The following is a 16,168-nucleotide window of genomic DNA, read 5'->3' on the forward strand; positions in this document are numbered from 1 at the left end:
TTCACTTGATGAAACTCTGTGATCATAGAAATATAACTACTAAAATCAATAGCGTATTGTTTTCACATTAAATGCTGGTGTATTTTGGATATTGGTGCAAGAACAATTACACATTATACCCAAATTGCATTTATATGGGACACATATCGTTTAATTACAGTATTTTTAGATCATATTTAAAAGGTTTTTTTCCTGTCAGCTCTAGCTCTATGTCTCGCGGCTCTCTCCGTGGCCCTGGTACTCTCGCGAGACTGCAGCGCCTCATAAATCTCGCAGTGATGGCTGCGCCGCCCGATGCGGAGAGTTTGGAGTCTCGGATCAGTGAGTGTTTCAAACTTGTTTCTCGCTCTCGGGGTTTTTAGCGGAACATGGTGCCGACCATGTCGCGGCCTGCGAGGGGTCCCGGATGAGCTGACAGCCTTCCGGAGGTGGCTCGGACCCCCGCCGCTACATCCAGGATGCTAGCAGTAGCTCCGGAGCTGCGGCTGCCAGCTGTCAACACACAGCCGGACGTCGCTGCAGCTGCACGGGCTCGGGGGCTCCACCAGGCTGCCGGCGATCCGGCCGCAGGGTCACTCTTTTAATCCACATAGGGTCGAGTATAGCCGCAGCAGAGCCGTGACCTCCGGAGAAAGATCGAGAAGTGACAGTGACACTGTGCGACATCACGCTAGCTGATGTTTAGCCAGTTAGCACGTTCAGTGTGTGTGTGCGTGCTCGAGTGTACGCACAGTGGCATGCTGGACTGTGAGACTCCCACTGAACGATTAAAATTTTGCTCCACGAGCTTTTCTTTGCACGCTAAGGGTGATACTCATAAAGGATCCTCTTCATGTTTTTTTCATGCACCATCTGTGGCTGGTTTGTCTTTGGCAGTGTGTCTTCTGCAGGAGAAATGACAGCTTGCTCTCACTTCCAACTTCTCCTGTCACTCCTGAAGGGACAGCAGTGTCTCAGAGAAAGATGATCACTGGAAGCTGTGTTGAGCAATTGTTCCATACCCCTCTCTGTTACAAAACAAGATATTATCACCCCTTTGCCTGAATTGTGAGTAAAGACATTGCGAAACCACCAGGAAACTGACACCCTGTAACGCCACAGTATTATTATTCACCAAACTCCATGACAAAGCATAAAAAACAACGCAAGCTTTATGGTTTTTGTCTTGTTGGTTTTGCCAGTAAATGTCATCTAATGCACTTGATCTCATACCATAGAATCAAATAGTTTCTTTTTTTTAGCACAGCCTTTACAAAATGGGATAACCCTGAAACTAATACCTAGTTTGAAACATATTCTCATAGAGCAAGTAGACAAAGTTTGATTTATGAACTACTTGATGTTTCTGCCAGCCTGAACCTTTCCTCAATAAGAGATCATTGAGACATTGCTGGTTTGTGACTTTAAAACTCCTGTTTTAGGGTCCGGGTTCAGAGTAGGTGGCTCGTCTCTTCAGGTGCAATGTCCAAAGACCTGATAGCGTCTCGAAATTGAACTAGTTTCTGATTGTGCTTGTGTGTGGTTATCTGTGTTGGTTTTCCTGCCCTCTTTTCCTTGTTAATTACCCGTTGACGCCAAAGGTGTAATCCGAGTACTCTGTAGGTGTGAATGTGGCCATGCTGCCAGAGATCATTGTTGCAGTCAGTGTAAATGCAGCCGTTACTGGACTGATTGAATTAAGGATTAATTGTTGAGAAAGAACAGAGTGGGGAAAAAAGAGCACATATTTCTTATCGCATAAAATATAAGCATCACAAGTTTGAGCTGCCTCGGACCCTGGACTGCTTGGCATAATAATATACATTTGTTTTTTGTTCTTTGCTATAGTGAATTTTTTTATATATGCGTCATAGGGGTGTCAGTTGATTTTTTTTTGTTTTTATTAATTGTAAAAGTAATTGTGATTAATCTCATAAACTTGTCATTACCACACAAAGCCATCAATTTAATGCACAAAAATCCTGGTGGGTTGATTAAAAGACGTGTCCCTGCAGCCACATGTATCACGTCCCTCGGTCCCTCATCCTCAGCAGAGTCAACAGGACGGCAGCTTTCAGCAGGTGTGGACGCTGGTCCTCCTCCGGTAACCTGCTGTACAGTGGACTGACGTCATGTCCGCTGTCGTTTCAGACAAGGCCACAAATCCGCTGAACAGAGACACGGACTGGAGCAGCATCCACGCCTTTTGTGACCAGCTCAACAATGAACTGGAGGGGTAAGAGCGGCGCCCGGGGCCGAAACGCTGTTTCTGCTCCGCTGAGTAATTTATGGTGTTGCTGATTCAAGTCTAAGCCCCCGGACATCCCAGCACCAGAAACCACCCTTTATCTGCCAGTTTCCCCAAATGAATCTAAAATCAATACAAAGCTTCAAAGCTTAATTAACTCCGAGCAAAGCACTGAGGATCTGTAATGGAGAATACAAGCAGCATTGATCTGTAAAGGCAAAGCTTGGGACAGATGGGGATCGCAGATTGACATGATGTCGGTGGTTCAGCTTCTGTTTGTGGCGCGTTCCAGACCTCAGCTGGCCACCAGGCTCCTGGCCCACAAGATCCAGTCTCCGCAGGAGTGGGAGGCCATGCAGGCGCTGCTGGTGAGCTGGCGTCCCGGCGTGAAGTCGGCCGTCCTGAATTTAGCTGACCCTCACGCCGGGTTCTCCTGTCACTGCTTCACGCCAGGTCCTGGAGACGTGCATGAAAAGCTGCGGGAAGAGGTTTCACAGCGAAGTGGGCAAGTTCCGTTTCCTGAACGAGCTCATCAAAGTGGTCTCTCCGAAGGTAAGTCCTCTCTCGGCGCGTCTCACAATCCGTGCACGCTTGTTTTCCTGTGTGAGTCACTCTTCATCCTCCCACTCAGTACCTGGGTTCGCGGTCTCCCGAGCCGGTCAAGAAGAAGGTGTTGGAGTTGATCTACAGCTGGACGCTGGGGTTACCCGACGAGGCCAAGATCTCCGACGCTTATCAGATGCTGAAGAAACAAGGTGGGATTCATGGAAATTATAAACCCCAAAACAAAAGGGAGCAACTCTTCCCTTTTGTTTCTGTTAAATTTGTTTTCCACACACACACTTTAACGTGACTTTCCTGCCCTCATCAGGTATTATTAAACAGGACCCGGAGCTGCCGCCTGACAAACTACTGAACCTTCCTCCTCCCAGACCCAAGAACGCCATTTTTGAAGATGAAGAGAAGTCAAAAGTAAGACCATAATGATGAGAGGTCTTGTAGTGGCGGGGTGTCGTTTGTGTGCCGTCAGTTCGAGGCCTGTTTTAAATAGATTTCTGTGATTTAAGCAAACAAACGCCGCAGCTGATAAAATACCAGTCTTATCCACTGCTTGCTGTATTTTGTGAAGCCTGATCTTTTTTTTTCTCACCTCTATGTGAACTCCGCCTCTCTCTGCCAGATGCTGTCTCGCCTGCTGAACAGTTCGCACCCCGAAGACCTGAAAGCCGCCAACAAGCTTATCAAGGAAATGGTGCAAGAGGTAAAAACCTGCTTCCTTCTTGTTTTTCATTTCTTTTCACTCCATTTCCACTTGGAGATCAGTTGTTTCGACCATCCAGATGAACATCGTGTGTATGTGTGTGTATTTCCTCCGCGGTTCAGGATCAGAGGCGAGCGGAGAAGGTGTCGAAGCGAGTGAACGCCATCCAGGAGGTGAAGGAGAGCGTCTCGCTGCTGACGCAGCTCCTGCAGGACTACGACCGCTCGGCCCCCAGCCAGAGCAACGCTGAGCTCATCCAGGTGAGGGGGGGGGACACCTCTTCATGTTTTTATTCCTTTTTGAAAGAGAAACACGTGCTTAACTTGGGTTTTGTGGCCCGTCAGGATCTCTATCAGCGCTGTGAGAAAATGAGACCGACACTGTTCAGACTGGCAAGCGACACAGAGGACAACGACGAGGCGCTGGGTGAGGACTCCCCTCCCATCCCTCTGCGCCGGACGCCACGCGCAGTAGCTCATCCGTCCTGTTCTGTCTTCGCAGCGGAGATCCTGCAGGCCAACGACAGCCTCACTCACGTCATCAACCTGTACAAGCAGCAGGTGAAGGGGGAGATCGTCAACGGGAACAACACGTCGGGCCTGCAGAAGCAGACCGGTGAGTCGCTGCGCCGATAACGCAGAGCCGAGCCGTTTTCAGAGGATCTGACGGCGAATCTGTGGCAGGAGGCGGGACGGCGCTGCTGGACCTGACGGGGCTGGACACGTCGCCCCAGTCGCCGCCCTCCTTCCCAGAGTTCCCCACTCCGACAGACAGCCTCAACGCCCCGTCGCAGGAGATGGGCATCAGTCTGCTTGACGACGAGCTCATGTCTCTAGGTTGGTGTCTGTCACGCGTATATTTGGATGAGTTTGGTTACAGGAGGTCCTGATCCCCGCCTGTGTGTCACGCAGGTCTAAGTGAAGGAACACACACATCCAACCCAGCGTCGCAGCCTGAGGACTCCACAGCGTGGGACTCCTTCCAGGTGAGAGGCTGGAGATTCCTGTGAGAGCTCTAGAAAACACACCCGGCTGGTTTAAAAAAAAATTCATGTTTACGAATGATGAAAAAGATACGGAATGTGCGTCTGTTTTTTTTTTCCTTTCGCTTTCTGCTCGCAGTCGTCTGACAGCATCGACGCCGACGTCCCAGCAGCCCCCAGCCTCCTCCTGAGCCCGGACCCGCCCTCCCACTCTCAGCCCGTCTCGTCCGGCTCCACTCCCGGGAACTCGGCCCTGGACGAGCTGGACCTGCTGGGGAAGACGCTGCTGCAGCAGTCTCTGCCTCCAGAGGGGCTGCAGGTCAAATGGTACCGGACTTCATTTAAGCACCGTCGGGAAAACTCTCCGTACAGCCAAAGTGCCACCTGCTTGAGGGACGGAGGGAATTACCTGCATTTAATCACCGGATCTCCTGCTGAACTCTTCAGAACAGTTTAAAATACTGTGTTCCAGACACTCACCTTATAAACAACCACTTGTATTTTTGTCTTGCTTTGATGAGAAGCTAGACTTGAACGGCACATGTCTTCTCTTTCAGGGACAAACAGCAGTCCAAACCAACCCTGAGAGATCTCCAGACCAAGTCGGGCACCAGCATCACTCCAAACCCAATCCCGCAAATCCCCTCCGAGCCTCCCGCTGCTCTGCTGAACTCTCAGCCCGGCCCGGCGGCGGCGGCGGCGGCGGCGGCGGCTGACCTGCTGGAGGCGTCGCCCGCTCACACGGAGCCGGCTCCTCCAGAAGTCACCCTGAGCGATGTTTTCGTACCGCTAGAATCCATCAAGCCCAGTAAGCGCCTTGATTTATAGATCAGCTGACCTGGCCTCTCAGAGACAGAATCATTTCAAACCTCTCTCTCTCCCTCTCTCTCTCCAGGTAGTCTCCTCCCAGTGACTGTGTTCGACGGACACAGTCTGCGGGTTCTCTTCCACTTCGCTCGCGACTCGCCCCCGTCTCGACCCGATGTGCTGGTGGTCATCATCTCCATGCTGTCCTCGGCCCCCGTCCCCGTCAGCGGCATCAGCTTCCAGACGACGGCCCCAAAGGTCGGCGGGGGGGAGGGGTCATGGTCAGAGCGCGGCGTTGGGGTGACTCGGTGATTCCGTAGCTGGTCTATTGAATTTTTTTTACTCCTGCAGTCCATGGCAGTGAAGCTGCAGCCCCCGTCAGGAACGGAGCTCCCGGCGTTCAACCCCATCCTCCCCCCGGCCGCCGTCACACAGATCATGCTCCTGGCAAACCCCAACAAGGTGAGCTCCGCTCTCTCTCACCTCGAATTACACTCTCATCGTTCCTTTATGTCAATAACTTACGGGATTAAACCAGACGTCCAGTAACTGCCGGTATTTGCTGAGCACACAGTGTGAGGAAGTGCTAACCGCCGTCCTGTCGTCGTCTCACACCCCGCAGGAGAAGGTGCAGCTGGAGTACACGCTAACCTTCACCATGGGCGAGCAGGAGCACAGCGAGAGCGGCAGTCTAGAACACTTCCCCCCTCCGGAGCAGTGGGGAAGCCTATAGCATTCAAACACTACCAGACGGACTTTCAGCTGCCGGACTCGGCCTCCCTCCTCCCGCCACCTCTCTCTCCGTCAGCCTTTTTTTTTTTTTTTTAATTCTTTTCTTTTCCTTTCGCGGTCACTCTGCGCTTTCCTCTCCGATCACGCTCAGTCGGTGTAATGTGTGTGTATGCTTTGCTCTAATCACGCGCGTCTAGATTCTGCTCTGCTGTCATGCGGCCGCGTCCAAACAAACTGCTTCCTCCCAGCCGGTTGCAGATTTGTCGTCTCATTTCTTCGAACCAACAAGTGCTACATATGAAAAAGATGTTGGACAGATGTGTGCATATTAGCTCATTCCGTGTGCTTCTTTCTTTGTGTTTTTCTCCCTGGTCTAAATCCACGATCAGTCGTTTTATCTTTTACCTCAGCATGCTCTGCGAACACGGGACACAACGCTTGCACAATCCAGCGCAACACAGACTGAACGATTCTCAGTTTGCGATTCTTTTATCAAATTTTGTGGTGTTTCCATTTTGTGATCCTCTGACTGAGTGCACTTTCTGACTGCACAGAGAATGATTGTTTTGAAAAAAAAGAAGAAAAATGCTGTTTCCTCTCATCTTGTAAAGAACAAAAATCTACTGTAAAATCAGAGCTGTGTATTTTCTGCCATATGTGCCTATTTTGCAGTTCTAACATTATTTAAACTTCTGTGCTTCTGAATGAAATTTTTTTTTCTTTCCCCTCATCTGTTACACGTTACTCCATGTTAGATGATTTGAGTTTTGGGATGCAGATTAGCTAAATCTTAACCATAATTGTAACGTAAGTTCAATTGGGACCCCTGAGCTCGGTATTTTGAGTTATTCTGTCAACAGTTGATGCTGATAACTTGAGCATTATGCAAACTGAGCTGCGCTCCGGAGCTCCGAGCAGCGTCTGTCTCAAACGTGTTGGACTCGTATCTCCAGTCTGCGATGCATGGCGGCCGCGATGGACACGTCCTCCCCATCACATTCCACTGCAACCATCTCCAACCAGACGTCTTTGTAAAATGCCAGCGGGGGCGGTTCTGTCGTGTACATCTGACTTGTGCAGCGTGCAAGTGAATAACACTGGTACAATACTACTAATGGGTAATAAAGGTTTTTTGTTTTCTTGACGATCGAAGGTTTTGGAGATGAATTTCTACCTCGCGGTTCTTAAAGATGACGCAGAAATGAACTTGGAACACTTTATTAAAGACAAAATCAAACGGATAAGGAACTAGCTCGGCCATTAGAACTTCAAATCATAACATGTTCACCGAATCTAAGGAAAAGCTCATCTTCCAGGCTCGTGACTTGAAAACTGAAAGACCGAAACATCGACACGAAGCTCAAATGAAGTAACTTTTCTCACAACTGGTCTTTTTCGGCTCAAAGTCTTAAAATGCACAAGAATAGAAATAATAACTGAAATAAACAAGCTTATACATTTGAGAATGAACTGCAGCACCTACCTTTGAGACACCTAAAGGGAACCTTGGGTACGTCTGCATGAGCTCACAGACAGAAAGCATTAATACAAAAACACCGTTGTACAAAAATGTTTTTTTTTTTTCCCCATCCTTCAAGAGAACTGTGACACTCCTTTCAACCTCAAACTCATCATATACTGATCATCAAACCTTTAACGGAGTTAATGAACAAATTAAGTTGTTCTAAATGTCCTGCTGTTGAATAACTTTAAAGCGTAACGCACTGAAGTGGAATGTTGAAAACAGAAACAGTTTGCCGCTTCGTCTCCCTGAGAGGAGGACAATCACTTTCTCCCCGGCAGAGACGGAGGGGGAGGGGCGAACTGGAAGGGCGAGTGCCCCATCAGGCCCATCATGGACTGCGGAGGGCTGAACTGCTGGGCCATGAGCGGCTGGGGGCCCGACGTGGGCGCCGGCGCCGGGGTGGCGGTGGCGGCCGCGGCCCCTCCCCCGGAGGCAGAGTCGCTCCTGGAGCTGCTGCTGTTCTGAAACTGGTCGTAGGAGTTGGATTTGGAGTTGGAGTTGGAGCTGGAGCCGGAGCTGTAGCTCCCCCCTCCGTTCCTGCGATCCCGGTAGGAGGAGGAGGAGGACGAGCGCTCCCCGTCGCGGCTGCTCCCCCCGCGGCTGTAGCTGCTGCTGCTGCTGCTGCGGCCGTCCTTTGAGCCGCCGCCGCTGCTGCCGCCGCCACTGCCGCCGCCCACAGTGCGCATTCGCCGGTCGCACTCGTCCTGGTACATCAGGTTGGGGTTGTTCGAATTAGAGCTGCCACGGAAACGGGAACGACCACCTGGAGGTCAGAGCAGTGAAAACCACCTGAACCCATGTGTCGCAGGACGGATTAAACCAACTAAGCAGGAAGTGCCGCTCACCTCCTCCTCCTCCTCCACGGCCGCTGTCCACCAGCTGCAGCAGCTTGGGGTTGATGGCCTGCCGGGCCTCCTGCAGCACCCGGATCAGGTCTCGGGCCTGCCGGAGGTTTCCGGGCGTGAAGAAGGTGTAGGCCGTGCCTTTGTTGGTGCTGCGGGCCGTGCGGCCGATCCGGTGGATGTAGTCCTCGGACGAGTTGGGATAGTCATAGTTGATGACAAACTTGACATCCTCCACGTCTTGAGGCGGCGGTAAATGGGTCGGTGCGATGCGATCGGTCACAGAGAGGGAAGAGACGGGAAAAGGAAGTTACGACGACATGGACAGGAAACACATTTACTCCTTCTCCTCAATGTGCTGTGTTACTTTTTCAGACAGACAATACCTGCAAGACACCCTTCCAATCTCTGAAAGCAACACTTACCTGTCCAGTTTCAACAAGGATTCAACATTCCAATTCCAGAAAAAGGCTCACTACATAGCATAGTATTAGCACTCATGCACTTAGTTAAATGCACAGCTGAAAATGCAAAACCTCTATGAGCTGATTTGCAATATTACTTGGGGAATAAGTGGAATTTATAAAGAAGAAATTAAATTCCAGGGTCAGTTCATCCTAATGATGTACATGATGCTGGGCTTGAAGACAGATTCCAACGTTGCTGATTATCTGAGATTTGTTCTCTCGGAACAAAAAAATAAATAAATTTGAGGTCTGTTTCTCATTACAGTTGACAAAAGGCTCGGAAAGCACTGCCGATTAGAGGAGAACGCGTCCCGTTCTAGAGGCACGGCGATGAAGTCTGACCAGAGGAGAAAACAGGGAAGGGGGAGGTGGGGGTGAGGTACAGTACTTACCCTGTGTTAGAGACTTAGGGTTGGCATACAAAAGTTATCTGTCTGTCCAACCACTTACCCATCGCCAGTCCTGGGAGGTCTGCAGGGGTAGGAGGAGAGCGCACGGGACCAAAAGCCGTCCCTTCTCCCAGCGCGCCACTCCTCCACACTCCCAAAACTCCCAAGCCTGGAAGCTGTAGGAGCCAGAGCCCCGGCTGGACTGAGCTGGGTCGAGGTCCTACTCTAGCCTCAAGTCATATCCTACTGATGGAGGGAGGGGGGGAGGGATCAGTGGAGGGGCCTATCTGGATCCTTTAGTATCAACTTTAAGAATCTTAAGTCGCCATTTCCTGCATTGCTGCGTGTCAGAGATAAATAACCTCTCACTGAGATGGGCTTATGGGCTTTGATTGACGTTGCTTCTCCCAAATGCCTCCCGGGTGCCTTCCAGTGCCAGTGGGACCACCGAGCCCGGCTACTCTCGCTCAGTAACGAGAAACAGACGCGAAAAGGGGGAAGGTGTGGAGAGATCGGAGCCTGAGCTCGATCGGGGAAGTCCTGGCAAATCGTTTTGAGACTGACCTGGCAGTCTGGTTTGATGGATACACAGAAACATGACCAAAGTGTTAAAGACAAAGGGGTGTGAAAGTAGGATACAGTGGATCAGGAGTAGCGGGACAAAGAGGACAAGGGGCTGATTTTGTCTTTTTTTAAACCAGAGGAAAGACCGAGACGGATGAAGAGGAGCAGAGAAAAGAACGAATGAAAGAAAAACAGGTGGACAGAAGTTGAGAGGAGGGAGGAGAGAGAGAGCAGAGAGATCCAGTGAAAGAAGAGAAGAGAGGAGAGGAGAGGAGGGAGAGATGGGGGACTGGGTTTTTAGAGAAGTGGTTCCTTCAGGCCAGGACTCCTGCCAGCCAGGACCAGACATGACGTCCGCAGAGGGAGAAGCCGGCCGGCACAGCCAGTGGTGGGGGGTGTCAGGGGCGGGCGTCAGGGGGCAGGTCAGAGGGGAGTCTCCAGCTCAGCCGTCCACGCCCGGCTTTGGCTGCTTTCCTCCCTCCCTTGTTGGCAGCTGCCTCTTTCGTTGTCTTCCCGTAGCGCACCACTGTATCTCAGCGTTAGTGTGTTACCACTGGGACCAATTCAGGTGGAGATTTTGTTATCAAAGCTTTCGTAAAGGGATTGGGAATGCCTCTCCTCAACAGCGTTAGAGAAATGTTCATCCATATCCCATTTAAAAAAAAAAAAAAGTCAAAGAAAAAGAAAAATGGGGCGTCAAGTTTAAACTAAATGCTTTGGTGCGTCTCTGCAGTGGCGGCATGGCCAAAGGGAGGTCCCCCTCTTCGCCCTCTCAGCCGCCCCCAACATTACGGTCAAATTTGGAAGCCCAGCAGCAGCCTGCGCTTGCCTCCCCGCTCCGTGGCCCAGGCAGCGGGGGGAGCGCCCTGTTAGTGGGCTCTGTGCTAGGGTTTCAGCGGACGGTGGCTGTGCCTGGGGCCGATTAATCGGGCTGTCTCTCTCCCCGACTCAGCTTTCGATTTGTCATGCCTAGGTCCGGCTGCAGGCTCCCGAGGGCCTGTGTGCTTCTAGTTGCCGGAAGAGAGACTTGGAAACAAACAAAAACAAAACAAAACAAAATGAAAAGAAAACAAATGAACACAGAATTAGGTTAAAAGGTTGATTGCCATTCAGTAAGGGGCTGCTTCACTGGCCGCACCCCTTACAACTTCACACTTCATTCAACATTCCTACACTTCTATAATCTTCAATCACACATTTATCATGTATTCTTCAAAAATATGCTAACTGGTGTGTTTCTGTCAATAAACATGCAGAGAGGAGCCTTATCCTGACACGTTATCCTACATATTAAATGGTCCGATTCTCTGCATGTGTTCAATGTTAGTGCTCGGCTACAATGAATACGGCATCAGCTGATCACGTGAGCACACAGGACATACCCAGACCACGGGACGCCACGTCGGTCGCAATGAGGATCGGAGCTTTGCCACTTCGAAACTCTGCAACACGGAGAGAATATTCACAAGATGAAGAGCAGAGAACACGAGATATATATATAAGGAGGAGCTGTTGTTCATGTGTCGGTGTCTTTTGTACCTGATAAAACCCAGTCTCTCTCTGGCTGGCTCTTGTCTCCATGAATGCACATCGCTGGCCATCTGAAGGACAAAGAAGATTTGGTATTGTAGTGTAAAACTTTGGCTTTAAGTTACTTTATTTGTCAATAAACCAAAAATAAAATGTATTTATTTGCCAGTGAAAAGCGATGTGTGTGAGTGATTTCACAGCAGCCTGAGAATCTCACCCGTCACGTCTCATCCTGCGCGTCAGGTCATCGCAGCGTTTTTTGGTCTCGACAAAAATGATGGTCTTGTTTTCTTTTTCAGCCATGATCTCCTCCATCAGCTGGATCAACCTGTGAATATGCGAATACTCAACGCGTTAAATATGAGGAAGTTCAAGGACTTGGAAAAGAATTACTGGAGAAGCAAACCTCAAAATATTACTGATAACAAGAGGACATAAAACATAATCAGTGTTTGCTCCAGCAGCTTACTTGTTGTCTTTTTCATTCTCCATGCAGACATCAACAATCTGAAGGATGTTGTGGTTCGCACTGAGCTCCAGAGCTCCCACGTTGATTTGGACGTAGTCTTTCAGGAAATCCTCAGCCAGCTGGCGAACCTCTTTGGGCCAAGTCGCGCTCCACATCAGGGTCTGGCGGTCGGGCTGGGAAAAGAACGCACACAGTCAATAATAACTACTTACAACAATGCCATGTAACTGAAGATGATTTAAGATGAATATCTTTCTCAGCAGGTGTTGGGTGCGCTCAGATTATTTGTATCAAATTTAAAGCAAATGCAAAGTGGTCTGTTGAGAGGAAACAGTTAATTCGACATGAAAACATAGCTGGGAGTAGGAGTCCACGGCCAGACTTGAGAAACACGGATCCTGACGATCATCTTTACCCTGATCTGGTCCACTATTTTTCGGATCTGTGGTTCGAATCCCATGTCCAACATGCGGTCAGCTTCATCCAGAACCAGGTACGTGCAGCGACGCAGGTTGGTCTTTCCAGCCTCAAGGAAGTCTATCAAACGACCCGGTGTGGCGATGCAAATCTCAACACCTTGACACATAATAAGCAAAGACCAAAAAGCATCAGGCAATCAGGGCTGCTGCAGCATCATCTTCAATTATAGGTTTCACTGGAAAACAATGATCCATCGTATTGGTTAGGGAAAACAAGACTGATCTGACTAGCTGCTCTTCACCTCTCTCTAGGTCTCGGATCTGAGGTCCCTTTGGAGCGCCGCCGTACACACAAGTGCTTTTGATGCGGGATGATTTTCCATAGTCGTATGCCACCTGCTGGACCTGCTGAGCCAGCTCTCTTGTGGGTGCCAACACCAAACACTGCAGAGCACACATGCAGTCCAACATCAATCCATGCTTACATATAAAATGACTTTAAATATAAGTTTAACTTCGACAAAGCAGATTTCACTTACAATGGGTCCATCTCCACGCTCCAGGTATGGCTGATGATTGATGTGCACAATACCAGGCAAGAGATACTGAAGAGAAAATCAAACAGAAGATCAGGGGATGCTGCTGCTGCTGCCTAATTAACAGTGTGATGTATGGATCTTTTCAAACCCAGAGGTAAGTGAGAATGTGTCTTACAGATAAGGTCTTCCCGGAGCCTGTCTGAGCAATTCCCACCATGTCTCTTCCACTGAGAGCCAGAGGGAAACCCTGCGCCTGAATGGCTGTAGGCTCCTTGAAGTTTTGCTCCATCAGTACGTCCATAACATATTCTATAAAGAAAGACGAGAGAAAAGAAAATGATTGGGGCTTTTTTCTCACGGCAGATTCATTTCAGAATTCAGAGATGCTGACTATTTCCTCAATATGAAATTGTGGGTATGAGTTTGTGCTTACGGGGAAAGTGTGCCTGATGGAAGCTGATGATAGGCTTTGGGCAGCCGGTGCCTCGGACTGTGATCTCTTTCTTCCTGCGATACTCCTCAAGATCAAACTGAAAACACAACAAACCAGTCGGTACACCAGCCTGCTTATGAGGAACCACTTTGATCTACTTTATAAGGTATGAAAACACTTGGCAAGTACTCTCTGATTGAAATTCACTTTAGTGAAACGGCACTGATACTGTGCCTCATTTGTAGTCCGAATGCAATCCTTTAAACCCTGACATCCAACAAAACACAGACAGAGAATACTTGAAGTTTTAATGTGAATGCAGCATGAATTAAAGATTTTTTCTAAACCAATCAAACACCGGACGAGACAAAACTTTAAGAAAATCTGAGAGTCGATCCTGTTGAAACAATAACATTTTTGACAACCATTTATTTTTTAAACTTTAGCTATGATGCTTTATAACATGTATTTATTTAAATCTGAGGGGGAAAATGTTTCTCAAACCATCTCTGAAAGATCCACTTTAATAGAAGCAATTTAAACTAAGACTTCCTTTTTTGGTCTAAATAGTTGCATAGAGTAAATTATGTATATGCATTTCTTTATTTTTAATTTGATAACTTATGACATGATGAAAACACACCAACCTTCCTTCAGTGAACACCTTTGACTACAGTGTGTCTACTGAATACATTAAATGTTCAGATTACTGTTCGGGACATACGCATGAGACGTATGTATTTGTCCTTGGGGCCTCAAGAAAATATTTGACTCAGGAGCAGCCCCATGAAGGTAAACACTGTGCAGGCCAACATTTGGACGCCGCAGACATTAGTTGTCAGAACTCTACCACAGTATCAGGTCGGGGAGGTGAGCTGGAGGTGGAAAAATACCTGGCTCATTCGCTGCACTTCAGGGTGTTCAGTATAAAAGTTTTTCTCAAATTTGGGGAGCTCGTCTAGGTCCCATCTCTTCTTGCGTAAACGTTCTCCCGGATTTCCAAACTTTTTACCCGATGGTGGTCCACCTCTGCTGGAGCCGAACCGAGGACTGCTGCACAATGGAGGAAACATCCGACTGATTACATCCGTACAGATGCATTTAGATGTGGCGTTAAAAAGTGATCATTAGTCAAAAAGACTTTTAAGAGGAAGCTTTCTGGTCTTTAAATGTAAAGACCAGATGCAGATATATCCAAAAGCAAGGCTGTTACGTTACTGTAAAGGTTTCTGAGACAAAATGAGCACAACTGAAATTCGGATGGACAGTTTTTATGTGACATATTAGCGTCATTATTTACATTTGAAAACTTGTGAGCAATAAAGGAACAGCTTTGAATGCAATTTTCATGACTTTACAAGAATTTATATGATATATGTGTCACATAAATCATGAGACTTCATTAAAGTGAAAATCTAGTTTTTTTTATTTACTACTAACAGATGGCTTCTAATATGTTGTCCTAGTTTGCTGGTTCAAATATACTATAACTGTTTTGTAGCCAATAATATAAAGATAGCAGCTTAATCAGTCCTTAAAAGTAGCTGGAAAAATGACGTTTTCTACTACTAGAAAGGAATAATTAAGTAACAACCTCATCAGTGATAAGGTATATCTACAAATCAATCTATTAGTAACAAAAAACAGACCTGAGAACAGTCAGTTTTGAGCAGACGATCACTTTTTGGCACACTATCAGGGTTAAGGGTACCCAGAGAAAGCTGGCTTGATGTTACTTTATCTTAGCTAACATTAGCTCACTAGCTACTCGGGTCTATGGCTGACTCCTTACCCTCTGTCACGGCCACGGTCTCGATCCCTGTCACCGTATGAGCCTCTCATGTTGTTTACACACGTTCCTCTCCTATGGATAAATTAGTTTTTTAATCGTGCGGGTTGGAAAAACGTCTCCCGGCTTGTTGCTTCAGCCTCTGGCCTTGTTTCAAAACCGCTGGAGAAGCATCCGACACGGACCCTCTTTTTCTGCCAAAAACGACATATAACCTCCAAACACTGACTCAGTGAATGGACAGTTTCTCAATGCGTGTTGCGAAGTTAAATACCTAAAAAAAAAGACAAATTTGTATTATATGAAATGTAGCTAACTCAGAGTGTGATGAGGCAACGTCGAAGAGGTTGGACCGTTAGGTTTGTTGTTAGCTTTAGCTTAGCCTCGAGCGAGTGAACGGAAGCTTCTGTGATTGGCTGGTTACTGAAGAAGCCCCGCCCTAAAGGTTTGATTGACATCATGATATGCTCGACGTTAATAATAATAATAATAATAATAATAATAAAAGAAAATTCATTATTGTATTGTATTTTTAGGATAACTAAATTCTTGTGTTGATGGTGTGGACTTTACCTTGAATTTTATACTAGACAACAATAGATTCTACTAATCTCGCTAACGAAGAGGCAGATAAACACACATTCAAGCAAATATCCATAAAACAATTACAATTAAAATTGCAGTTCTGATACAAGTACTTCTTGAAAAGGTTCTAGTGGCTTGCATCAGCTAACAATTTGTGTTTTACAACCAAATCCACCGTTACCTGTGTAACTGTAAAAGTGCAGGTAAGAAGTTTAGAGTATTAATTAAAACTGAATGGACACAGTGGCAACTTGTGATTCTCAAAGTTGTGCTTCTGTTGATTCTCTTACTGCAACATTATAACTCTTCGGTTTGCAAAAACTTGACAAGCGATCCTTTTTTTAACCAATTTTATTTCCCTTGTAACATCAACTGAAATGAAAATCAGAACATGTGATATTACCAATATACAAATTAAAAAGTATACAACAAAAAAAAAATAGAACAAGAGTATATATATGTAATTAAAAACTATTAAAAACACAAAAAATATTCAACAAAGCACTATACCGAGCAAAGCCATTACAGCCACCATCATGAATGTTTCGCAGTGTTCAGATCAACTATTTACATCATTCTTTGCTTTCAGATAGATTTCTTGGAATTCG

General features: G+C 47.4%; 2 protein-coding genes across 4 annotated transcripts; one reads left to right on the forward strand and one right to left on the reverse strand.

Moving 5' to 3' along the window:
* Window positions 1–260: 260 nt before the first annotated feature.
* On the forward strand, window positions 261–7,154 carry LOC115386546 (ADP-ribosylation factor-binding protein GGA1-like). Of its 2 annotated transcripts, none has more exons than XM_030088903.1 (17): window positions 261–321; window positions 2,131–2,215; window positions 2,520–2,595; window positions 2,681–2,779; window positions 2,859–2,982; window positions 3,099–3,199; window positions 3,408–3,488; window positions 3,611–3,748; window positions 3,833–3,914; window positions 3,990–4,103; window positions 4,172–4,324; window positions 4,400–4,473; window positions 4,610–4,797; window positions 5,028–5,278; window positions 5,366–5,535; window positions 5,629–5,739; window positions 5,900–7,154. In XM_030088903.1, the coding sequence occupies exons 1-17, from the start codon at window positions 279–281 to the stop codon at window positions 6,008–6,010; spliced, it is 2,001 nt and encodes a 666-aa protein (XP_029944763.1). In that variant the 5' UTR covers window positions 261–278; the 3' UTR covers window positions 6,011–7,154. The 2 variants fall into 2 exon arrangements, with proteins under 2 accessions (XP_029944763.1, XP_029944762.1); XM_030088902.1 differs by lacking the exon at window positions 261–321 and adding an exon at window positions 1,934–2,060.
* A 57-nt stretch (window positions 7,155–7,211) lies between these two features.
* Window positions 7,212–15,346, reverse strand: LOC115386548 (probable ATP-dependent RNA helicase DDX17). Of its 2 annotated transcripts, none has more exons than XM_030088905.1 (13): window positions 14,979–15,346; window positions 14,080–14,236; window positions 13,187–13,283; window positions 12,929–13,062; window positions 12,754–12,819; window positions 12,517–12,658; window positions 12,211–12,371; window positions 11,796–11,968; window positions 11,544–11,654; window positions 11,336–11,397; window positions 11,179–11,238; window positions 8,380–8,616; window positions 7,212–8,297 (listed from the first exon to the last, which is right to left on the reverse strand). In XM_030088905.1, the coding sequence occupies exons 1-13, from the start codon at window positions 15,026–15,028 to the stop codon at window positions 7,795–7,797; spliced, it is 1,953 nt and encodes a 650-aa protein (XP_029944765.1). In that variant the 5' UTR covers window positions 15,029–15,346; the 3' UTR covers window positions 7,212–7,794. The 2 variants fall into 2 exon arrangements, with proteins under 2 accessions (XP_029944765.1, XP_029944764.1); XM_030088904.1 differs by having other exon boundaries at window positions 14,080–14,239; window positions 14,979–15,345.
* Between the last annotated feature and the right edge of the window lie 822 nt (window positions 15,347–16,168).

Source organism: Salarias fasciatus, chromosome 4, assembly GCF_902148845.1.
Source record: "Salarias fasciatus chromosome 4, fSalaFa1.1, whole genome shotgun sequence".
NCBI classification, from domain to species: domain Eukaryota; kingdom Metazoa; phylum Chordata; class Actinopteri; order Blenniiformes; family Blenniidae; genus Salarias; species Salarias fasciatus.